This window comes from Nicotiana attenuata, unplaced genomic scaffold (assembly GCF_001879085.1).
Source record: "Nicotiana attenuata strain UT unplaced genomic scaffold, NIATTr2, whole genome shotgun sequence".
Lineage (NCBI taxonomy): Eukaryota > Viridiplantae > Streptophyta > Magnoliopsida > Solanales > Solanaceae > Nicotiana > Nicotiana attenuata.
This window is the reverse complement of record NW_017670291.1, coordinates 435,853-462,357: the sequence shown is the minus strand read 5'-3', so window position 1 is coordinate 462,357 and position 26,505 is coordinate 435,853. Positions and strand designations below refer to the sequence as shown.

At 39.6% G+C, this 26,505-nt stretch overlaps 2 protein-coding genes across 2 annotated transcripts; one reads left to right on the top strand and one right to left on the bottom strand.

Moving 5' to 3' along the window:
• The first annotated feature begins 774 nt into the window (after positions 1-774).
• Positions 775-1,725, top strand: LOC109237336. The gene has a single exon (XM_019403632.1). The coding sequence runs from the start codon at positions 775-777 to the stop codon at positions 1,723-1,725; it is 951 nt and encodes a 316-aa protein (XP_019259177.1).
• Positions 1,726-15,407: 13,682 nt separating this feature from the next.
• Positions 15,408-15,952, bottom strand: LOC109237341. The gene has a single exon (XM_019403637.1). It carries the CDS (start codon positions 15,870-15,872, stop codon positions 15,666-15,668), a length of 207 nt encoding a protein of 68 aa, XP_019259182.1. The 5' UTR covers positions 15,873-15,952; the 3' UTR covers positions 15,408-15,665.
• Positions 15,953-26,505: the final 10,553 nt, after the last annotated feature.

The following is a 26,505-nucleotide window of genomic DNA, read 5'->3' as shown; positions in this document are numbered from 1 at the left end:
TAAGAGATTAGGGCATACACCTGAAATGACTTTGAGGAACATAGCTGTATTTCAGGACTGTGAATGCAATAACACTACTGAGTCTTGTACTGTATGTCCTTTGGCTAAACAAACCATACTTCCATTTCCTTTGAGCACTACTAACACTAATGTTTGTTTTCATACATTGCATGGTGATGTAGGGGACCCTGTAAAGTTCCTACTTATGATGGCAAGAAGTATTTTCTTACTCTTGAAGATCACTACTCTAGATATTATTGGATATTCTTGCTACCTACTAAGGCAGGAGTGATTGTTGCTCTTAGATCCTTTCTTTTAACGATTCAGAATGTTTATTCAGCCTTTATGAAGATCTTTAGATCAGATAATGGGAGTGAATTTCTTAACTCTGATGTGACTAAGTTATTAAAGTCTAAGGGAATTATTCATCAAAGCTCTTGCATATATACTCCACAGCATAATGGAGTTGCAGAGAGGAGACACATGTATATTTTAGATGTTGCCAGGTCTCTAAGGTTTCAGGCAGCTGTTCCTCTTAGATTTTGGGGAGAGTGTATTACCACAGTTGTGTATATCATAAACAGATTGCCCTCAGTTGTGATTCAAGGAAAATCTCCCTTTGAAGTTTTACTTGGTCATGCTCCTTCATTAGAGCATATGAAAGTCTTTGGCTCCCTTGGCTATGTTACAGATGTGAGGAAGTCTGAAAAATTTGCTCCCAGAGCAATTCCAGGTGTATTCTTAGGCTATTCTATGACACAAAAGGACTAAAAAATGTATGGTATTCAATCCAGGATCTTCACTGTTAGTAGAGATGTAGTGTTCAAGGAAGATGTATTTCCTTTCAAGTATGCTCACACTACATTTTTTATATTTCTTGTCTGGGATCTTACCTCTGCTATTCTCTCTTATCCTGAAAACAAATCATCATCTCAACAATCTCAACTCATTCCTTCTACTAATTCTTCACCTGGTGATGAGATTCCTCTCAATAACACAACAAGTAGAACTGCAACAGACACTATTGAAACATCGATTGCTGGTGATCTTAATGTCTCAGTGTCTCTACCAGATGAGTCAAGCTTGCCCTTATCTTCACCACTGCCTGCTCCTGAGGCTCTTCTTAACAGAAGGTCCATCAGAGATAGCAGACCTCATATTTGGATGAGGGACTATGTCACTCACGACAAAGGGAAGGCCCATTGCTGCTATACTATCTCCAATTGTGTTAGTTGTGGTAATGTCTCATCATCCTTTGGCAGAGCCTTGGCAGCCTACTCTATCATTGTTGAACCCAAGACATTTGTTGAAGCTATCAAAGATCCTAAGTGGATTGCTGCAATGAAGGATGAAATCTTAGCTCTTGAGGAAAACAACACTTGGAGTATAGTAGCTTCGCCTCCAGGAAAGATGCCCATTGGCTGCAACTGGATCTTTAAAGTTAAGTACACTTCTTCAGGAGAGATAGAGAGATATAAGGCAAGGCTTGTAGCCAAAGGATACAGCCAGCAGGAAGGTCTGGATTATACTGAAACCTTCTCTCCAGTGGCTAGAATGGTCACTTTGAGGTTTGTTTTGGCCATAGCTGCTGCCAAACAGTGGTTCATCTATCAGATGGATGTCTATAATGTTTTTTTGCATGGAGAGTTGCTTGAAGAGGTATACATGGAGGTTCCTAATATTTTTTCCAGCCAGGGAGGGAAACAGATGGCTGGCAAACTTTGAAAGTCCTTGTATGGGCTTAAAAAGGCCCCTAAACAGTGGAACAAGAAGCTTACATATGCATTGGTTCAACTTGGATTCACTCAATGTCACGACCCAAAATCCACTAAGGGTCGTGGTGGCGTCGGACACCTCTGTCAGGCCAGCCAACTAGATTATCAATTAATTCCTCTTTTAATACTTTTAAAAATCTAAGGTTTTTCCTTCCATTTTCATAAATAAAAGTTCACTACTTGAATTNCTCCCTCTACACTCATCCCGAGCGACCTCGAATCACGAGACCATGCTGTCTCAAATCCTATGAACTGACTCATATCTCTCAAATGCCAAGCCCAAAACATCATAGAGCGTCCTGAGTCTCCATTCGTAAGTTGTTGCATAAGCTTGATTCTCAACTGCGCCTATAGGCTCGAAATCATTAAGTATTACACTTCATCTTTTGAATTTTCACTAGGACCGCTGCTGAGAGCCACCCGCTCTGACTTGGCCCCGAATATAATCAACTCCATAAATCTTATAACACATGAATGCCCTCTCGACGAGGCACCCGGTGGAATCACTTCCTTGAAACCTGCATTTATACAAGGCATAAATCCTGAATCCTTTCCCAAGTCTGAACATGGGCCAATAAGGCCAGTCATAACATGCATTTCAACAATCCCTTTGCTCAATTCATCTCTTATGTTCTTTTCCCGTAGCTAGAATAACCCATCAACATACTCATAACCAGAAACCTTGCAAGCAATCAACTCTGCAACCCTATAACAAGCGGTGGGACTCTCCCACTTAGCTTGAAGCCATAATTTCACCAATCTGGAACTCACTCATCCTTTTTATCCCTTATAGACATAACTTTGCACAATCAACCGCCAAAATTCTCGAGATCTCTCTGTAAACCTCTTTCTTATACTCTAAATCATCCACCACATTTGCACGATCGATTCCTTCGCTACATACCCGATAAGATTCTTCGCAGAAGCCTCGCCAACCACGCGACTGCTAATCTGCTCACTTGGCTAACCCACCTATAGAAGGCTCTCCCCGGCATCTTCCAACACTGCTGCACAGGGTACAATTACTACGACATCAATGACCCTTCCTGAGTCTGAGCTCACACTCCAGTTGCACAGGTCCATTTTACCCCCTTGTGGACATCATTGAAATGTGCGACAACATCCTCTCAATTCAAAGCCATGCTGCCTCCTTCTTCCTTCAAGCGGCTCCTTTCCGTTATATTAAACCTCCGGCCGCACAAGAACCCCTACTTCAAATTGAATTTGTAGACCCCAATCACCAGTCACTAATATTATCAAATCACTCCAAACTCTCCTTAAGGTACGTGGTCCTTCCACTGCAAGCCCATATACATCTCCGCCACTCTCCCACTTTGGCGGAACTCATCCCCTTAAACAACTACTCAACCTTTGCTTCCTATACCTGGCTTTTTAGCAATTTGAAACTCCGCATGACACTTCCCACGTGTCCCCCTCGTCTTTTGCTGCTCAATTGTTGCCTTGATAAAATTTATCTTCATAGAACTTAAATCCACAATTTGCTACTAACCCCAAACTTTTCCGAAGGTCATCTTCCTTGAGCCGCCACATTTGAAATACTGATTCAATCCAAAACCACCGCACCCTGCGATATATGATAGTTGCATCTCCGATACTATTTCACAATATCTTGCCCCAGGGGCAAATCATAGAAGATCATAACACCGATAAACTTAATACGTCCAATTAGGACAACAACAACCCCATATAGAGGAGAACTCCGCCACACTGGCAATTACCACGTTTCATTACTTCCACTAGTCCACATCTGACCATTCTTAGTTCAATTGACTTTCCCCTGCTAGGAATAAAATACTGAACCCCTTTGATTACACTCTGAGTAAACCTCCCTTCAATTCATTCACTGCCCCGACACGTGGGCAAACATCCCACCATCACAACAATACTACGGGATAGTCGCTCATAAGCATTATGGTAACCTGTGCCTAGCCTCAAGGCTCTCAGAAGTTCTGTCACGGAGCTAAACAATGTAGATTCCTTCCGTAATGCGACTATGATAGTTCAATCAACTATACCGAGAAAATCATCCCGCACCACATTTGCAGTGCCATTGCAATCCTTCCATTTTCGATTTATAACAAGCGCTCGCGTAAGATTGAGTGGAAAGGAATTAAGGCATAAGCCTCAAAGGAATCGAACCGCACGATAAGGAAATCAAGAAGGGAAGTACTCCTAACAGTCCTGCAGCCTCCCGAGGATAAGTACAGACGTCTCCGTACCGATCCACAAGACTCTACTAGACTTGCTCATGACTCGTGAGACCGACGGGAACCTAGGGCTCTGATACCATGTTGTCACGACCCAAAATCCACTAAGGGTAGTGGTGGCGCCGGACACCTCTGTCAGGCCAGCCAACTAGATTATCAATTAATTCCTCTTTTAATACTTTTGAAAATCTAAGGTTTTTCCTTCCATTTTCATAAATAAAAGTTCACTACTTGAATTCAAATTTAAATAATGACAATTAGTACAAATCCGTTGAAACCCATCCCAGAAACCCGGTGTCACAAGTACATGAGCAACTATCGATAAGGAAAGTAAAATACAACATCTGTCCGAAATACAGTGGACAGGGAATAAATAATAAAATGCTGAAAGAAACTACACTGGCTGCGGGTCGTCTCGAACAGTGCAGCTCACCTAGTCCCAGAGTCGTCCGTGCTGCTATGCCCAATAGGCTGCTAGAGGTATATATACCTGTGCAACAAAAATGCACAGAAGTGTAGTATGAGTACGTAATCAACGTGTACTCAGTGAGTATCCCGCCTAATCTCGGAGGGGTAGAGACGAGATGGCCAACTCCAACACTCAGTAGAGGTCAATTAGTATTGTTCTATAAGTGCGAGGAAAATCATGGATTTGTATAGAAGTTCTGATTGTGAAGCCAGAAAAAAAACAGGTAAACACCTTCAACAATAAATCCAGGGCTTCTAAAGTTTGTTCTTTATTATCTTATCAGTTTATATCAGGCCACGTAGGGCCAATTCCACGTTTAAAATTTTCAAGTAACAGATAAACACGCGCAAATCATGCCGAGGTCGACAGCCCGCTCCAACAGAAATGTAAATTGTGCACTGCCGAGGGTTGAGCGGCACGAACCATATATGCATCTATTCTCACCGAGGCGTTCGGCCCGTTCCATGAATAAACACATATCCTGCTCGCAAATCATCCATGCGACGCAGGCACACATAAAATACATGCTCAAGTAGGAAATTAAGAGTTTATCGAGGATAATCATCCAAATAGACAAGTTTCTCTTTTTTTTCTAACATTTCAGGGAAAATTAATATTTAAATCTCTTTTTAAATTCCTTTACCAATTCTAGGTGATTTAAACAATTCCACTATCAATGGGTTCACAGTAATCCAAGCATAACATGCTTTTTGGGTTCTAGACTACCCGGACAATAGCATAATAGTAGCTACGCACGGACTCTCGTCACCTCGTGCATACGTAGCCCCCACAAATAGGAGCACATAATCAATTTAACTCACCTATGGGGTAGTTTCCCCCTCACAAGATTAAGAAAGGAGACTCACCTCGCTCCGAAGACTCATAACGGCATCACATCTCGAGCTGACCGACGCANTTGTTAGAAATTCAAATTATACAGATTCTCAACTCCACTTAGTGAAATGACCAAAATGCCCTCGAGCCCACGTGCCCGGAATCCGAAATTTTTCGAAGATGAAGCTTACCCATGACTTTACTAGCTCAAATATACAATTTACTCCTAATTCCATGCTCAAATTCGTGGCTAAATTCCAATTTATAAATTTCTAGGTCTTCTTCTAAAAACACCAATTTCCCCACAATTTTCATGCTTAAATCCATGATATAATCTTGTATTTAACTTGGAAATGAGTAGGAGTAACTTACCTTGACATAGATGACGAAATCCCTCTTTGAAGCTCTCCAAAAACCGCCAAATGAAGTGAAGAAAAGGGGTGAAATGAGCAAAATCCAACTTTAAAACAACCCCTCTGCCACCAGCGATTTTCGCACCTGCAGTGCATTTTCCGCTTCTGCGGATGTCGCTTCTGCGACTTTTGGCCGCTTCTGCGGCTTCCTTGGGCCTGGCCCCTTCCGCTTCTGCGATATCACTTCCGCAGATGCGGTCCCGCTTCTGCGGAACCTTGACCGCATCTGCGGTCCACGAACCTTCAAACAATTCCGCTTCTGCGGCTCCCTCTACCGCTTCTGCGGTCCCATTTCTGCAGAAGCGGAAATACCAGCAATCAGCAAACCTCAGCCTTCCCAAAAATCCATTTTCGATCCGTTAACCACCCGGAATCCACCCGAGGCCCCCGGGACCCCAACCAATCATACCAACCAGTCCCAAAACACAATACGGACTTGCTCGAGGCCTCAAATCATAACAAACAACGCTAAAGCCATGAATTACACCCCGATTCAAGCTTTATGAACTTGAACTTTCCAACTTCTATTTCCGATGTTTAAACCTATCAAATCACGTCCGATTGACCTTAAATTTTGCACACTAATCATATTTGACATTACGGACCTACTCCAACTTTCGGAATTGGATTCCGACCCCGATATCAAAAAGTCAACCTCCGGTCAAACTTTCCAAAAACCTTTAAATTTCTATCTTAGCCAAATGGCTTCAAAATGACCTACGGACCTCCGAATTCACTTCCGATCGCGCTCCCAACTCCAGAATCACCATAAGGAACTATTCCCAGACTCGGAATCCCAAAAGGACATCGATAACACTGAAATGCACTTCAAGCCAAACTTAAGAAATTCCTTGTAAAATGCTAACTTCCACATTAGGCGCCAAAACGCTCCCCGGTTATCTAAAACCCGATCCGAGCACACCCCCAAGTCCGAAATCATCATACGAACCTGCTGGAACCTTCAGATCCCGATTCTGAGGTCGTTTACTCAAAATACCAATCCTAGTTTATTCTTTCAACTTTAAGCTTCCGAAATGAGGATTCTCTTCCCAAATCAACTCCGAACTTCCCAAAATTCAATTCCGACCACGCGTACAAGTATAATACCGGAAATGAAGCTGTTCATGGCCTCCGACTGCTGAACGGAGCGCTAGCACGCGAAACGACCGGTCGGGTCGTTACACTCAAAGTCATTTTGACTATTCATTATTTACAAAAAAATGCACACAGGACTGGTACTAGTCCTAGTCTATGTTGATGATCTACTGGTAACAGGAAACAGTCCAAGGAAGTATGCATTGTGATGAGCCAAAGGAAGTATGCATTGGAGTTAATTGCTGAACTAGGACTTGGTGGTGCCAAACCTACAGGTACACCCCTGGAGACCAGCTCTAAACTCACATCTGTTGAGTTTGATAGTTTCATGAGCAAAGAATCTTCTAATGAAGCTGATAGAGAAGACAAAGAACTAGAGAATGCTGGTCCTTATCAGAGGTTGATAGGCAAACTTCTGGATCTTACCATGACCAGAATTGACATCTCATATGTAGTTCAGGTACTTAGTCATTTTATGCACAGACCTAAGTAGTCTCATATTGATGTTGCTCTGAGGGTTGTCAGGTACATAAAGACAGCTCTAGGACTTGGTCTGTTGATGCCCTCAGAAGGTTCTGGGAAACTTGAAGCTTATTGTGACTCAGATTGGGGTGGTTACTTACAAACAAGAAGGTCAGTAACAAGATATGTGGTTAAGTTTGGTGATGCATTGGTATCTTGGAAGTCTAAGAAGCAGGAAACAGTTGCAAGAATTTCAGCTGAAGCAGAATTTAGTAGCATGGCTTCAATAATTGCATAATTGACTTGGCTTACAGGGTTGTCTCAGAGTTGGGAGTGAAGGTGACTTTGCCTATAGACCTGCACTATGACAACAAAGTTGCAATTCAGATTGCAGCTAACCCGATCCTCCATGAAAGAACCAAACATATGGATATTGATTGCCACTTTGTGAGGGGAAAAAATATGCAAGGTTTGATCAAGACTCATCATGTGCCTACCAAAGAACAACAAGTTGAAATGCTGACTAAGAGCCTTGGGAAAGTGCAACATGACTATCTGATGTCCAAGCTGAGGTTGAAGGATCTGTTTCAACCATCAGCTTGAGGGAGGGTGTTCGAATGTTAGTTAGAGTGTTAGCTATTGTGTTAGAGTGTACAGCTGGATGCCAACTAAGCTAAGTTAGTGGAGAATTAGTTAGTTAAGTAGGTACTTAGCAGTAGCTTATATTGTATATATATACACAAATGTACAGTGTAATAACAACTTTAATAGAAATGAAGAGAAACATTTTCCTTCTCTGTCTCTGCGTAACTGCTTCTCCATCTCCATAGCTCAGCAGCCCAATCTAGATCTAGGTTTCATCACTGAGTTGTCCTGAAGTTAAGATTCTTAGTTTAAAATTTCAGGACAAAATAAGTAGTGTCTAATCCATAAATAGCATCACTGAGAATGGTTATCCGTGCACTTGCCCCATTAATTAGATATATATTTCTAGCTGTTCCTAAAAATAATATATATACTTTTGGCTAGAGAATGTAATTAGTTTTGACCGGCCGACTAATTTAATATTTTTTCTTAAATAATATGTGAATTATGGTAAATTTCATCAAAATAAATAGCATATTTTTTGTATTTGAAAATAACTTATTAAATTTCTCATTTTACCATTAATGATATGCTTTTATAGTCACAAAAATTTTGTTGACATATTTATGATCATGAGCTTTAATTTTTTTCCCCTTAAACTCTATATCTAGTCAAACTTCTGTCACATGAATTGACATGAGAGAGTATTAAACTGAATATGATCACAACCTTCTCTCTAAAAGCATGGGCATATGTAGTATATGCATGACGGGCTCAACTGAATCCATAACTTTTGATGCGGAGCATAAATTTATGTGTAAAATTAATTTAAATTATAATAAATAATATATTTAAACCCATATCTTTAATAATATAATGAGTTCAATACTAAAAATCTTAAAGGCTAAACCGTAGAATTTAAATCTTGGATGCGCATCTGTATGAAGGCATCCCATTGAAGCACCTTGACTAGTCTTCCTTACAAATTAATTATCAAGGTACATTTTACAGCAAATACCTTGTCGTCTCTCAACATGTTATAATTTCAACTACTATAAGCTATTTATCTGCAGTTCAACTATTTTACAAATATGTATTTAGAGGGATATATAAGAATCTATATTATGATTACCCCCTCCCCCCCCCCCCTAAAAAAAGAATTCCATATATTATAGAGGTACTCAAAAAATAAAAACTAATTAGTATAGGTAATAACAAAATGGACATTTTTGTCATCAGCCACAAGGTTTTTCTTGTCCTTTTATTTAGGAGAATAAAATATTAGTAGTTACACTTTGTTCAAATAGAGCATGTGCAACTCACGTGTATTAGTTAGTTAGGGTGTTAGTTAGAGTATTAGTTACAACTATTAGGTAGTTAATGACAGCTGTTAATGAGCTGTGTTAGTTTGATAAGTTAATTAGCGATAGTTATTGGTTAGTATATATGTACAGTGTTAACTACTGAATGGGCTAATAAAAATAGTTGCCTTCTCCAAGTACTCTGTTTCTCTCTCTCTCTCTCTCTCTCTCTCTCTCTCTTCTAACTCCATTAACGAGCAACGTGAAAGCTTCAATCCTTGCATTTCAGCATGGTATCAGAGCGGGAGTAATGATTCTACACATCGCATCTTGTTTAGGTTGAAATTCACATAAATTTTTCAATTTGATCAATCGTTGTTCAATTATTCTAAACAATGGCAGAAACTTTGATCGACCACACACATCCTTTATACCTAAGTCCATCCGACACTCCAAGCTCAATTTCTATACCAGTGAAACTCGCTGGATAAGATAATTACGGGCTTTGGAGCAGGTCGATGAGGATCGCACTTTTGGGGAAAAGGAAGTTAGGGTTCGTTATTGGCACGTGCAAGAAGGATATGTACAAAATAGCTGAATTGCAGGAACAATGAGAAACTTGCAATGCAATTGTGCAGTCATGGATCATGAACAATGTGTGTGCAGAACTCCTAGGAGGTATCGTCTGCATCAGATGCACATCTTGTTTGGGAAGACCTACAAGAGAGATTTGACAAGGTCAATCAAGTGAGGATTTTTCAGTTACATCGTGAAATTGCAACATTATCACAGGGAACTAGCTCAGTTTCAGTTTACTTCTCGAAATTGAAGGAGCTTTGACATGAATATGATGTTTTAGTCTCATTCTGTAACTGCGGATGTCCAAAATCAAAGGAGAATGTGGAAATGATGCACCAGCAGAGAGTAATGCAATTCCTAAGTGGCTTAAGTGATTCGCATGATCAAGCGCGCAGGCAAATCCTGATGATGACCACTGCACCAAACATCAATCAAACATAGGCTATGATTGTACAAGATGAGAGTCAACAAACAGTTGGTGCTAATATTCTGACTGATAAGGCTGATGCTATGTCAATTCAAGCTGGAAGAGGTAGATGTTTTCGAGGAAGGAAGAAATTTATGCAATGTGAGCACTGTCACTAAAGGAACCACACCAAAGAAAATTGCTACAAACTCATTGGCTATCCATCTGATTTTGATCAAAGGAAGAAAACCGGTGCTGGAACTCAAAATTATGGTCAGGGAAAACCAGACTGCTGGAAGAGGGAGTCACTTGCTGTTGTAAATCATGCAGATGTAGGCTCATCCTCTCAAGCAGTCGAAGGTGGACAACTCATGAAGCCTGCTGACAGAGGACATTACTTCACTGGTGAGTAATATATCCAGATACTCAGCCTTCTCAGCAAGGATTCTGGGGAATATCAAGCAAATACAACAGGTGAAGTCACTAGACTAATGTCCAAATTTGATCAAAGGGACAGAGATTGGATTGTTGACTTAGGGGAAACTCATCATATTGCTTCTAGTCTAGAATTGCTTGACAATACCAAGAGCACACATAGGTTCATCAGAGATAAGTTACGCTTACCTACAGGGGAGAAAGTTGATATTACTCATATTGGTAATACTAAACTATTTGACAAGGAATCAATCAGAAATGTGCTTTATGTACCTAATTTTAGGTTCAACCTATTATCAGTTTCAAAGCTAACCAAGGCATATCTTGCAATGTCAAATTTTCCCCTAACTTTTATGTATTTCAGGATCTTTGGAGTGGCAAGGTGAAGGGGATTGGTAAAGAAAATGGAGGATTGCATGAGCTCAAAGGTGGTAGATTGGCTAACAGAATAAAGGCAGTAAATACAGTGAGCAGAGTGGTTGAAGGAGATAGCAGTATATGGCATAAGAGGCTAGGTCATCCTTCACTGTCTGTCATGAATAATATGAGAGCCTTACATGTTAATGCTAGTAGTTTATCACAAAATACCTGTTTTGTATGTCCATTGGCTAAGCAGACAAGGTTGAAGTTTCCTCTTAGTGACTCTAGATCTAATGTTCTGTTTCACCTTGTACACATGGACTTATGGGGGCCATATAAAATTCCAACTTTTGATAGAAAGCACTATTTTCTTACAATTGTAGATGATCGCTCTAGGTACACGTGGATGTATTTTCTAGAGCTGAAATCTGAGGTCATAGTTGTTATGAAACAGTTTCTAACCATGATTCAGAACTAGTTTGGAACTTCAGTCAAGCTTATTAGATCAGATAATGGGACTGAATTTTTCAATACTCAGTGTGCAGAATTGCTAGATGGTCTTGGCATAATTCATCAAAGCAGTTGTGCCTATACCCCTCAACAGAACGGCATAGTTGAGAGAAAACATAGGCATATCTTGGACACTACTAGAGCACTGAAGCTTCAAGGATCAATACCTACCAAGTTTTGGGGCATTTGTGTGAAAAGTGCAGTATACTTGATCAATAGAATGCATTCTAGTGTTCTTGGGGGCAAGACACCTTTTGAGCTATTGTACCACAAAAAGGTATCACTTTTGAGAGTACTTGGATGTTTGTGCTTTGCAACAGTCTTGCCCAAGGGAGACAAGTTTGTAGAAAGGACAAGGATGTCTGTCTTCATGGGGTATTCAGAGACACAAAAGGGGTATATACTCCTAGACCTGAAAACCAAATAATTTTTCACGTGTAGAGATGTGATATTCAGAGAGTTAATATTTGCTTTTGCTCATGAAAATTGTAGTACTAGGCCACATATTGCAGACACTCATCAGGAGTTGAATTCACATATTTGCTCTCCCCTGTACATTAAGACTATGGAGATGAGATCCACAACTGAAACTCAAAATATGCCAGCTGAAGTAGAAAGGTAAATCCATCATGAAGAAGTAATTCAAACTAATCTGCAAACTCATGAGCTGCAAGACACAGTAGTGAATGAGAAAGAAACACAAGATGGAACAGAAACTAATGTCCCACCTACAGTTCAAGGAAGTGAAGAATATCAAAGAAGTTCACAGCAAAATACAAGTGGACATCATGTTTTGGAGAATGATAATGCAAATGCAGAACCATAATATGGTAGAAAGTCCATCAGACAGTCCAGGGAGCCTATTTGGATGAAAGATTATGTCATCAGTAAGAAGTCCAACACCTGCAGTTATCCACGCTCAAACTATTTGGCCTATGACAAGACTACTCCTAGCTATCAATGCTATCTAGAAAAGTTCTCTCAACTAGTAGAGCCACAAACATTCAAGGAAGCAGTACAGGATAGTAGATGGGTGGAAGCAATGAAGCAGGAGGTCAAAACCTTGGAAGCTAATATGACATGGAGCATAAGTTGACTTACCAAAAGGAAAGAATACAGTGGGCTCAAATTGGGTGTATAAGATCAAGTGAAACTCATATGGTGAAGTTGAGAGATTCAAGGCCAGGTTGGTTGCAATAGGATATAGTCAAAGAGAGGGGTTGGACTACCATGACACCTTCTCACCAGTGGCCAAAATGGTTACTATGAGATCTGTGATAGCATTAGCAGTTTCAAGGGGCTTGAATTTATTTCAAATGGACGTGTACAATGCCTTTTTTATAAGGTGACTTATTTGAGGAAGTATACATGGAGTTACCAGAAAGGTTCAGGCAGCAGGGTAAGAGAAAGGATTGCAAGTTGTTGAAGTCTTTGTATGGGCTCAAAAAAGCCTCGAGGCAGTGGAATATCAAATTAACTAAGGCATTACTGAGCGCAGGCTTTGTTCAAAGCCATCATGATTATTTATTGTTTTTTTAAGGAAGCAGGATAGTCTTGTGATTGTATTAGTGTATGTAGATGATCTTCTTATCACAAGAAATAGTGCAGAGTTAACTGGACATGCCAAAGCTATTCTGCATCAGCAATTCAGAGTCAAGGACTTAGGAAAACTCAAGTATTTCCTAGGCATTGAAGTTTTAAGATCCAAGACTGTAATTCTACTAAATCAAAGAAAGTACATACTGGAGTTAATCTCAGAGTTGGGGCTGAGTGAAGCTAAGCCAGCCTCTACACCTCTGGAGGCAAATGTCAGACTAACTACTGCAGAATATGACCAAGCAAATGGTGTTAAAGATGATGAGTTACTAGAAGACATCCGTTCCTATCAAAGATTGGTGAGTAAGCTCTTATATGTTACTATCGCTAGGCCTGATACCAACTATGCATTGCAAACTTTAAGCCAATTTATGTAAAGGCCTAAGACGTCTCACTGGGAATCAACAAAGAGAGTTGTAAGATACTTGAAAGGGGCACCTGGACAAGGCATTTTGATGAGTTCTGGAAATGCAGAAAGACTCACATGCTAATGTGATTCAAATTGGGCTACATGTCCCAATACCAGGAGGTCTATCACTGGCTATGTTGTAAAGTTTTGGAGACAACTTAGTGTCATGGAAAAAAAGAAGCAGCAAACTAGATCTAAAAGTTCAACTAAGGCTAAATATAGGAGTATGGCTGCAGCAGTAGCAGAAATAACATGGCCAATGGGGCTGTTTAAGGAGTTGGGAGTTCATGTTACTTTACCAGTAATAACAAATCAGCCATACAGATTGCAGAAAAATCCAATCCTACATGAGAGAACAAAGCATATCGAGAATGATTGCCACTTCATTCGAGATAAGATTAAGGAAGGAGTAGTCAAAGCAATTCATGTGAGTACCAAGGATCAACAAACATATTTGCTGACAAAGGGGGCTAGGGACTACACAACACATGCATCTACTTGGCAAGCTTGGTGTGCTCAATTTCTTGCACCCTCCAGCTTGAAGGGGCATGTTCAAATAGAGCATGTGTAGCTCACATGTATTAGTCAGTTAGAGTGTTAGTTACAGTTGCTAGGTAGTTAATGATAGCTGTTAATGAGCTGTGTTAGTTTGATAAGTTAATTAGCGGTAGTTATTGGTTAGTATATATGTACAGTATTAACTACTGAATGGGCTAATGAAAACAATTGCCTTCTACAAGTACTTTGTTTCTCTCTCTCTTCTGACTCCATTAACGAGCAAAGTGAAAGATTCAATCCTTGCATTTTAGCACACTTTCTTTTAGTTCTCTCAAAAATTGGAGGCGACCTAGTTATGACCTTTATTTCAAACTGCGGTTACAAATTTTGTATATTTAGACACTTGTCCTTTTAACAATGAAATTAATTTCATGATCTCTACCCATTTCAAAATTTTGTCTTTTGGATCCCTCTTAGAATGTGATTTTCTTGACATTAACTAAATGAAAACTAGATATGGTAACGATGTAACACCCGCTTTAGGAGTTAGACTTTCTTTCATATTTTTTTCCAGCAACAAACTCTCGTAGCTCAATTTCGCTCAGTTAGTTAGACCACCTTCTTTAGTTAGTGTAAGTCTTGAGTTCGACTCTTAGAGTATTCTATTTTTCTGTATTTCGATTTTTTGTCTTGGTTGTATTCGCTGCGCGAATGAATACAGTCAGTACATAATAAATTTCTATACACCCTGTATCCTATATATACACTTCTGTATTTCTCCTTAATTAGATATATTTGTTGCGCGAATAAATACAGTTTGTACAAGTTATATTCGTTGCGTGTACGAATACAATTTACACATGTTGTATTCGTTGCGCATCTGAATACAAGTGACACAAGTTGGTAACAGTTGAACAATAGCTACAAATGGTAATTATGGAAACTATAGTTATGTATCGTAATTAGGCTCTAAATTATTGTACTTTATGAAAATTTCTCTTTATTTTTTCTTGTGATGATTGCATGGGCCAATCCAAAATCAATGTATGGTACGCTTATTAATTAATTTGTCTTCTATTATAAGGAAATGTGTTATATCCGTCCACTTTTGTTTCCACAGTTCTCTCAAGCCTCGTTTCTTCACTCCAACAAAATATACTGTAAGTTGAGTACAAATTTCACGCGACTATAAGTCTAAAGAAAATAGAGAATCATTGATAGTTAAAAAAATCAATAAAACCCATATGATTCTACATTTTAACTAAATTGTACATTTTCATGGAAATTTTATCATATTTTTGCTTTTGATTTTTTTCTAACAGATAAAATTTACTTAGATGTCATCTCCATAAACAAAGATAGGATCAGATAACAAATACTCTGCTACCAAAGAAAATAAGGTGAATTTCTCTAATCTGAACTTTTATATAATTAGTATAATTTAACATACTATAACTGGTAAGTTACTTACTTTATTTCTGATTACCAAATACATAGCTTGTTATAAATAACGTTCATGCAGATAACTTAACCTGATAATATAAAAAGATTATTGCACTAACAGTGCATAAAACTTAAATGCAATAATAAAAACCGGCTGAAAATTTCTCAGCTGTGTAGACTCAGCTAAGAATTAAGATATAATTAAGAGAAACCTACCATTCCAGCCTTAATTAATTAAGAGAAAAATATAAATATTTATTTTGTTGCTCAGGATGGGTACAAAACAAGACGCCTAGAACAAGAAGAACAGAGATATTTGCGTTTGAACCTCAAGCAAATGGGCAAACAGAAAAGCTTCCCTTTGCCTTCAATGTCCACTGCCTCCACTGTCCCTCCACAATATGGACATGTCCCTGATGCTTTCTTTCTTCCTACTTCTTTTTCTTCTTCTTCACACACATATATCATTCGCATTCTCTCTCTCTCTCTAAATCTCTCTCTCTGTATATGTGTATGTGCATGTGTATTGTGCGTTATATAGGTGTGTTTTGGGTGAGAGTGAGCTAGAGTAATGTTTTCAGTCATATACAGTGACAGACTGACAGTGTAAAAACTAGAATTAAAAAAGGAGTTCTGGTGCACAAAGTATCCAGCATTCATGGTCAGAGTTGTACCCAGAAACGGACTCAGGATTTAAAAGTCGCGGGTGCACTTTTGATTTAACCAAAATCTGCTTTGTATATAGGGTGTCCACTACTAATATATCACTATTTTCTAATGACATATACATGGGTACATAAAAATTTTGCCGAACTTTACGGGTGCCGGTGACCCCTCTACCTATAGCTTAGGACCGCTTCTGGTTAATTGTACCTCAAGGGGTGATATAGACAGCCTTCTATACCCGAATGTTGTATTAGTGGTTGTTTCTACGGCTCGAACCTGTGGTCTACATGTCACACGAAGATAACTTAATTTAATGTTGCTCTAAGGCCCCAGTTCAGTGTAAAAACTATAATAACGGCAATTTAATCAGTTGTTGTGGTTGATTATCTTATTTTAGGCTACCATATAGAGAATAACAACAACAACAACCCAGTAAAATTTCATAGGTGGGATATGGGGAGGGTAGAGTGTATGCAGACTTTACCCCTACCCCAGAAGGATAGTGAGGCTATTTCCAAAAGACCCTCAGCTCGAGAAGAAGAAAAATAAACAATAGACAATAGACAATAGATCAGAGACAGCAATAGAAGCTATAGAGGCTACCATATAGAGACAAATTCAGAATTTTAACTTGATAGATTTGATTTTTAAGTTGTTAGTATTAAACTCATTGTATTTTTAAGATTATGAGTTCCGATTTAATATTTGTTAAAATTCTAATAAATTTTCATACATTATAATATATGTGCTCTGCCTCAAAAAGACCAGTTTGGATGAACCCCTTAGGCCTTACTAAAGTGCTAGCTGATCCGCCTCCCTTAACAAATCGAACTTGATATGAAAGTTACCCGCTATTGTAGGTTACTATAATTTGATAATATGAAATGTTATTTATACTAGCAATGAAAAAAACATAGAGTAAAATATAACTTCCTAAAATTGCTGAATGGGGGACTAAAGAATAGTAAATTAAACAAAACTTAGAGCATAACTTTCTAGAATTTCCTAAGGAATGTGAAAACGACACGAACCTCTGCGTACGGATATCTTGGATGGTAGGGAAAAGAATGAAGATTACGAGCAAGAAAAATACATATATTAAGTTAATGTATTTTTTGAGATTAAGTTTCGTGCACTAGCACCAATACTTTTTATGTTAAGTTAAATTACAACAACAAATAATTTTTCATATCAACATAATATAGTAGTGAGGAAAATAGAGTAATTTATATACTTCTTTCGCTTCATTTTATCTGATATAATTTAATTGGTCACAAATTTAGGTAAAATAAAACTTTCGAATTTTTTGGTTTTACACTTATTATCATATTTATGTGGCTACAGGACTTTTGAAATGAAACAACTTATAACATTTGTGTGAAAATAAAAACATATAATTAAGGGAACAGAAAGTTTAAGTTAACTAATAAATTTAAAGAGTTGTTCGTTCTTTTAGGAATAAACAAAAAAATGTCTATACATAAATTGGAACAAAGGAAGCTAACAACCAATAACGATAAACTCAAGGAATTTTTAAAGGTGGAGTTTGTGGAAGGCAAGATGTATGCAGTCTTACCCTAACCTGGAAAGACAAAGAGGTTGTTTCCGAAAGACCCTCAATCTGATTGTGTAAAAATTCTTCACATTGTATAACTTAAATAATGGGATAATGCGTAAAATCCTCACCGACCTATGACTATATTACCAACTACACACATTTTATTTTCGGGGGTCCTATTACCCCCCTGAACTATTTTAAAGTAAAATTATTTACACCTTAAAAAGCTACAACCAGATGCATGCAAAGTGGTGAAATGCACGTGCCTAAAATGTGTATTTCTTACTTAAATTTTTTTTTTCACCGTTTTCTCCTTCTTCCTTATTTTCCTATTTGCAGACCTTCATTACCATATCCGGCCAAAAGGCAAAAACTTCGTTTAATGGGTTTTATATTATACTTGTTTGATATTGTCAGATTTGGCCGGAGAACGAAACTCCGACGAAGACCCTTTGCTTCGGCGAAACTCCATTGTTGTTGACTGTTTGTAGGTTCTTACTGTGCTTGTTGCTCCCTCTAGTGGTAGCTCTATTTCTGTTATTAAACATATCTGATTTTGATTTCTGGGTTGATTTTGCGTTGTATTAGATTTTTGCTCCGGCATTTTGCCGTTGAAACGATGTTTCGCTTGTTCGTGCGAGAAGAGGTTTAGAAGCGAAGGAGACGAATTAATTAGATATAATTAATTATGTAATGTCCAATCAAAAGATGACACTTGTACCAGTTAATCAATTTTAAAATTATTTTTGTAACCTTCCACTTGCCTTTAAGAGAGTGTGCACACTCTTTATGCCACGTCAGCACTTAGGGTGGTGTTTGTTACATTTTAAAATAGTTCAGGGGGGTAATAGGACCCCCGAAAAAAAAATGTGTAGTTGATAATATGGTCATAAGTCGGGGAAGATTTTATGCATTACCCCTTAAATAATTCCTACTTCATGTATGGAAAGTTTTTAGATTCCTATTATCAAATTTCTTGACATTATATCACGTACCACTGATTAAAACCGATCAACTTTTCGATTATTTTAGTCCTTTTAAAGTATCACATGATGCTGATACTTCTTCTTTCACAAAAATGTCATGTCTTTGTGTAAAATGTCCAAAATCTGTGATGGCCCATTTCTGTTGAAGAAAAAGTAAAGAAGTTACCAAACTGTTAATAGCCATATTCCCCTTTCTGTCACTTTCATTTTATTTGGATAAAAGTAAATATAAGAAAGAAATCGAATTACTTTCTAACTCATAGTGGCCAAAACAAAATGATCAAAGCAATGTTCGTTTTCTTTGACCATGACATCTTTCAAAATTACCAAAGGAATGTGGTAGGATCAATAAGACCATTTCATCCTCAATCAGAGTTATCGGTCCGAGCTTTGAAAATAAAAAAATTATAATAAAGATGGTTTCTATATTATGGGTCTTATTCTTATGTTGTGCAAATTTAAATTACCTTTAGCATATTTGATTGATCGCAAAAATAATTACAGTCACTAGTCATATATACAAAAGCTGATTATGTATAAATATGTATAATATATATTTGTCGACTATTATTATTTTGGAGGGAGGGGGACCGACTATACTCTATTATAATACCAAACTATTTAGTCGGGCAAAAAAAATCTGTAAATTTAAATTAGTTGGGAAAATGAATTCCGAATAACAGTTGGGTTTTTTCTGCATTGGGTCAATCCTTTGTCCAACTTTCTTGAGGTTCTTTTTGAATGTTTCTGCAAAGAAATGCAAGAAAACAGAATATTAGTTTGTCATATTAATTTATCATGATAATGATCATTGCGGTTTATTTTGGAATTTTTCTAATATTGCTAATGACGTCTGTTGCGTTAATTTGCAGAAAAAGACTTTTATTTTTATACAAATCTTTAAAGGCATCTTTTCCACTTTTGTTGTGAAATTATTGATGCTGTCATTTTTTCTCGTTTGATAGTAACTATTTCATACACGGTTACACTCCCTCCGCGTCAATTTTAATGTCTTATTTGATATATTGAGAATCATTTTGACTAAACTATATTACAAAATTTCCAAGGAACTTTTGGTATAATTTGTTATGAATTTCTATTTTTACTTGCATATGTCCTTTTTCATTTGTATTTCTCAAGAGATGATTGGTTAGTAACCTAAAATAGATAGTACATTAATGCTATAATGTGTTACATTTATTTTTTTGATATAAAAAGAAAAGGATATATACAGCACACTATAATAAAGCCAAGGTAACAAAGCATCCAAAGGTATTCACATTAAATGAATCTTTTTATAAAAATAGCTACCATGTGATTGACAAAATTGAATGTATTAATCCCAAAAGGAAATTTGGGTTGTTGCACGTAATCATATGATAAGTTCCTTTGACATATTCAGAGATAACGGGGAAAAAAATGAAATAATATAGATGGTTTTTGGACAAAAGAACATTTGAGATGTTGAGATGCCCAACCACACTCACCCGCAGTTAAATTAGGTGTGGTGGTCATTTTTGGACCGAGTATTAATATTTAGCCATTATTTGAAATAAAAAAAAAAATACTCCTTAATGTGAGGGTTAATTTCATCCGTGGTCATCCAACTAAGTAGGCGTTTGGACATAAATTCCAATTTTTTTTTCAAATTGGGATTTCACTAAAATTTGATTTGAAGATGAAGCTGTGTTTGGTTATAATTTTTGCAACATATTTTTGGATGTACTTTTTTCAAAATCATGAAACATGATTTATACCCCACAATTTGTAAAACATATCAAAACTACCCCGACTTGATTATCCTACTTGAAACAAATAATCAAACATGTTGATTGTTTAACTGTACGAACAATCTCTAATAGAAGTTGTACTGGCTCCTTCAGGTAAAAGTATAAATTGTAGATCTCAACAGCGAATATCAAAATATAGTCCAAGGCTACTCAATCAGATGTTGGGTAAATGTAGGTGCTACATAGGTTTAATAAGTGTAACGACCCGGCCGCTCGTTTTGAGAGTTGTAGACCTGTTCTCCCAATTACTACTTATTTTATGCTTAATATTTGCTATGGGACTTGCCGGGGTAGTTGGTTCGGTTCCGGAGAGATTTCGGAATGAGTTGAGACCAAGTACAGTACAAAAACAGGACGACACATATGAATACGTAGACCCACGGTCAAATAGCACTGAAGCATCTCTAATACGAATCAGAATGGTACCTGTAATGTCTGCATCTGAAGACTCAGCCTCTGGCCTGGCTGCTGGCTGGCCTCTACCTCTGGCGACCTGAACTCTACCTCTATGACCTCTACCTCCACCTCTAACACCCCTGCCACCGCCTCTCAGTGGCTGGGCAGGCTGAGGAACCTCTGGTGCCCGAATCCCAGTACGAGAACTCTGATGCTGAGAGCTGCTCAAAGCTCGAGGGCAAAATCTGACAATGTGCCTTGGATCGCCACAAGCATGGCAAGACCTCGTCTGCGGCGGCTGAGCACCCGTCAACCTCGGGCAAACCCTCCTGTTGTGACCATACTCACCACACTCATAACATCTACACGAACGCTGCAGCTGAGGAAACTGAGGCTGACCCTGTCGACCTGAATGACCACCTGAAGTATCATGAGCGACCTGGGGAGCTGACTGAAAGGGCCTAGGAGGATGGCCTCTACCATAAGAACCTCTACCTCCAGACGAGGTACCACTGAATCTGCCTGCATGACGTGGCCTCTTATCCGACCCATGACCACCTCCCTGTGGCAAAACCCTCTCAACACTACGGCCCACATCGGCCGCCTCCTGAAAAGTGATCTCACTCTCGGTCTGAGCCACTGTGCCCGACTGACCTGCCACCGCTGGCTAAACTCCTGGAAGAAAGCCCGCTCGAATGACGCTCTCCACGAAGCCTACCAATCAAACTAGAGCGTCCTGAAGAACTGGGATGGCAATGAACCCCTCTGGGAGCTGAGCTGGGCCCACCGGGACTGCTGGGGCTGGAACCTCCTCCTTCAAATCAACCTGAGGCTCCGCCACTGGGGCTACTGCGGGGGACTCGGACTGTTGAGCGGTAGATGAGGACGCGCGTGTTCTCGCCATCTGCGAAAGAACAGAGTAGAAATTCAATCGGTACTTGAGAAATAGAACCGCACGACAAGAAAGAACAAATGTGAAACTTTCCTAACTCTGTAGCCTCTAGGGGATAAATATAGACGTCTCCGTATTGATCCCTCAGACTCTACCGAGTTTGTTCGTGAGTTGTGAGACCTATGTAACCTAGGGCTCTGATACCAACTTGTCACGACCCGGATTTCCCACCCTCGGGAGTCGTGATGGCACCTACTAATAGGAGCTAGGCAAACCAATTATCAATTACCTCCTTTAACGAAACACGACAATATTAGAAATAATGAAACTAATAATAATAAAACGAAAGTCTCAAATATAGTTAACTGAAAGAAATACGGAAATTTAACTAATCTTCTACCCAAGACTGGTGTCACAATACTCACGAACTTCTACAGAATACTAAATACAAGGTTTGAATGAAACATAAGACTGTCTGTTTCGGTACAATGATAACAAACTGAGTAAAATAGAAAGGGACTCCGGGCCTGCGGACGCCAGCAAGCTACCTCGGAAATCTCCGGACTGAAGGCTCGCTCCCAGAATGCTACTGCTACTCAAATGCTGCTCCAACACCTGGATCTGTGCAAAAAGATGCACAGAGTGTAGCATCAGCACAACCGACCCCATGTGCTGGTAAGTGCCTAGCCTAACCCCAGCGAAGTAGTGACGAGGCTACACCAGACTACCAGATAAACCTGTGCAGATATATATATATATATATACCACAAAGTAATAGCGGAAAGTAAACAATTAAAGCTGGGAGGGGGAACATAGTTATGGGGTAGCAGATAAAACCGAATATCAGGGATAACAAAAGAAACTACATCTGATCTCTTCTAACACAGAATAAGGGAAAACAAACCACTTTCACTTGTTTCAATTTTCTCTCGTTGCAGGCGTGCAACACGATCCCAATTCATCATATCACGTGGTAGGCGTACCACTCGATCCCATTTCATAATATCACGTGGTAGGCGTACCACTCGATCTCATTTCATAATATCACGTGGTAGGCGTACCACTCGCTCCCATTTCATAATATCACGTGGTAGGCGTACCACTCGATCCCATTTCATAATATCATGTGGTAGGCTTACCACTCGCTCCCATTTCATAATATCACGTGGTAGGCGTACCACTCGATCCCATTTCATAATATCTCGTGGTCGGCGTGCCACACGATCCCATTTCATAATATCTCGTGGTCGGCGTGCCACACGATCCCATTTCATAATATCTCGTGGTCGGCGTGCCACACGATCCCATTTCATTCAGCACAATATACAATATAATCCCGGCAAGGGAGAAAGATGTTATAATAAGCCATCCCGGCAATGGAACAATATAATATAATAAACCATCCCGGCAAGGGGGATCCAGCTATAACCAACTCATTCAATCTCTACTTAACACAATTAAATCCACACTTAGTCTCAACAATTAGTGGCTCAATGTTAAAGATTTCCAACCAGTTCCTCATAAATAACAATTACCAATTCGACAATTTAGCAAATTAGGACTCACGGTCGTGCTCGACAGCAATGTATAGATACTCGTCACCATGCCGATACACCGTACTCGACAAATAGCAATTAACAGATAAGACTCTACTCCTATTCCCTCAAGCTAGGGTTAGACCAAACACTTACCTCGAATGCTCCAAACTCAACTCGAGCCTCTAGTATAGCTTTACCCCTCGAATTCGGCTCCAACTCGGGCAAACTATGAAATAATGACTTTACAATATTAATAATAGCTAAACAAACTAAACCCAATGCCTAAATATGAATTTCTAAGCTTTCTCCCAAAAATTCCAAAATCGACCCCGGGCCCGCTTGGTCAAAACCCGAGGTTCGAACCAATTCCATGTCATCCATTCCCCCACGAGCCCGAATATACAATTTGTTTTCAAATTCGACCTCAAAACGAGGTCTAAATCAAAGAAAATTGAAAAGCCCTAGTTCTACCCATTTCCCCCAATTTACACCTTAAATTACATGATTTAAGCCTTGGAGTTTGATTAATAATGATGGAAAATGAAGAAAACAAGTTGGAATTTACTTACCCAAGTGGTCTTGAAGAAAGGAGGCTTCAATGGACGTGTTCGTGTATTTTTTTTGAAGGAATCCCGTAGCTACTGTTTCTGAAAATTAACATTTAACTGGGCAAAATTTGCCCTTCGCGTTCGCGGGAAGGGAGCCGCGTTCGTGAAGGGTTGACCTAACTGAGCATCGCGTTCGCGATTGGGGAGGACGCGAATGCGAAGAGAAAAGGCTGGGGTCAAGGATTTAGGTCTATGCGAACGCGTGAAGGCCCACGCGAACGCGATGAAGAAGGCTACAAGGCTACGCGTTCGCGAACATGTGAATGCGAACGCGAAGAGGAAATTACTGGGGTCCCAAGCTTGGCTTATGCGAACGCGTGAAGAGATACGCGATCGCGAAGGAGAAAAATCAAAGGCATCGCGAACGCGGGTGATGCTCCGCGATCGCGAAGAAGGTTTTTCTGCAACAGCTGGAGCTTATTTTTCTGCAACTTTTTCTAAGTTCAAAACCACCCCGAACACCTCCAAAAACACTCCCGAGCCCCCCGGGCTCCTAACCAATCACACNAAAATGAAGAAAACAAGTTGGAATTCACTAATCCAAGTGGTCTTGAAGAAAGGAGGCTTCAATGGACGTCTAAGTGCTTGGAGAAGAAGGGAGTTCGTGTATTTTTGAAGGAATCCCGTAGCTACTGTTTCTGAAAATTAACATTTAACTGGGCAAAATTTGCCCTTCGCGTTCGCGGGAAGGGAGCCGCGTTCGCGAAGGGTTGACCTAACTGAGCATCGCGTTCGCGATTGGGGAGGACGCGAACGCGAAGAGAAAAGGCTGGGGTCCAGGATTTAGGTCTATGCGAACGCGTGAAGGCCCACGCGAACGCGATGAAGAAGGCTACAAGGCTACGCGTTCGCGAACATGTGAATGCGAACGCGAAGAGGAAATTACTGGGGTCCCAAGCTTTGCTTATGCGAACGCGTGAAGAGATACGCGATCACGAAGGAAGAAAATCAAAGGCATCGCGAACGCGGGTGATGCTCCGCGATCGCGAAGAAGGTTTTTCTGCAACAGCTGGAGCCTATTTTTCTGCAACTTTTTCTAAGTTCAAAACCACCCCGAACACCTCCAAAAACACTCCCGAGCCCCCCGGGCTCCTAACCAATCACACACACTGACTCAACGACATCCTACAAACTCAACCGTGCAATCAAATCGCCAAAATAACATCAAAAACAATGAATCAAGCCTCAAAACCAATAGTTTTTCTTCAAACTTCATAAATTTTCAAATTTAGAACTTATAGTCCGAAACACGTCAAACGACGTCCGATTTCAACCAAATTTCACAGAAATATCTTAAATCACATATAAGACCTGTACCGGGCGCCGGAACCAAAATACGGGCCCGATACCAACACGTTCTAATCGATTTTCATTTCAATTTTCCTTAATAATTTCAGAAAAACAATTTTACTCAAAAATTCATTTCTCGGGCTTGGGACCTCGGAATTTGATTTCGAGCATACGCCCGAGTCCCATATTTTTCTACGAACCCTCCGGGACCGTGAAATCACGGGTCCGGGTCCGTTTACCCAAAATGTTGACTAGAGTCAAATTTATTCATTTTAATATCGAAACTTAGCATTTTTCACGGAATTTCATATTTAAACTTTTCGGCTACGTGCCCGGACTGCGCACGCAAATCGAGGCAACCCTAAATGAGGTTTTCAAGGCCTCGGAAGCACAGAATGAATAAGAAAATAAGTGATGACCCCTTTGGGTCGTCACAGGCCTCGGTGGAGTTTGGATGGTTAACAGATCAAAAATTGGCTTAAGTATTATGCCGGTGCTTCATGTTTGGTGTCATCGCACCTGCGGTGGGTTTGGCCGAAGGTGCGAAGCCCCAGAAGCGGTTAAGCTTGCGCAGCTACGATGAGGGGGAATGTCTCTGAGGGTCGTAGGCGCGGAAGAGGTTCCACATATGCGGATGCACATCTGCGCGAGGTCGATCGCAAAAGCGAATTTTGGATAGGCAGCAGGGGCATCATAAAAGCGGGGAAAGGTCGCAGATGCGGTCCCGCAGATGCGAGCCCAGGCTCCGCAGGCGCGGAAATGCCTGGATAGTGTTTAAATTCGAGGGTTTTCGAGATTCTATCATTTATGGACTTTGCAAACTCGGTCTAAGGCGATTTTGAGAGGAATTTTGAATGGATTCTTGAGGTAAATCACTTGTGGTTATTTTTATTCAATAATTAGGTTTCCCCATTGATTTTTTCACCTAGTTTTTGTGTTTTTGAGGTGTAATTTTTGGAGTTTGAGGCTAGGGAATTGGAGAGTTTAATTTGGGCATTTGAATTGCGATTTGGGGTCGGATTTTGGTAATTTTGGTATGGTTGGATCTGGATTTTGTGACTTTTATCGGATTCGAGACGTGGGCCTGGGGGCCAACTTTTTAGTTGACTTTTGACTTTTGATTAAGAACTTAGCATTTTTATATGGAATTGATTCCTATAGCTTGAGTTGATCGTATCAGATTGTTTGTGGCTAGATTCGAGGCATTCAGAGGCCGTTTCGCGAGGCAAGGGCTTGTTGGAGTAGAGTTTTGCACAGTTTGAGGTAAGTAACACTTCTAAACTTAGTTTTGAGGGTATGAAAACTCAAATTTCGTCTTATGTGATTGTTGTTGAGGTGACGACCGTGTGGGCTTACACCGTAAGAATTGTGACTTGTCGATTC

Excerpts from the sequence above, each read along its gene's own strand:
- LOC109237336 (XM_019403632.1), top strand. The coding sequence starts at position 775 with ATGTATGGTATTCAATCCAGGATCTTCACTGTTAGTAGAGATGTAGTG.
- LOC109237341 (XM_019403637.1), bottom strand. The coding sequence starts at position 15,872 with ATGCGAATGATATATGTGTGTGAAGAAGAAGAAAAAGAAGTAGGAAGA.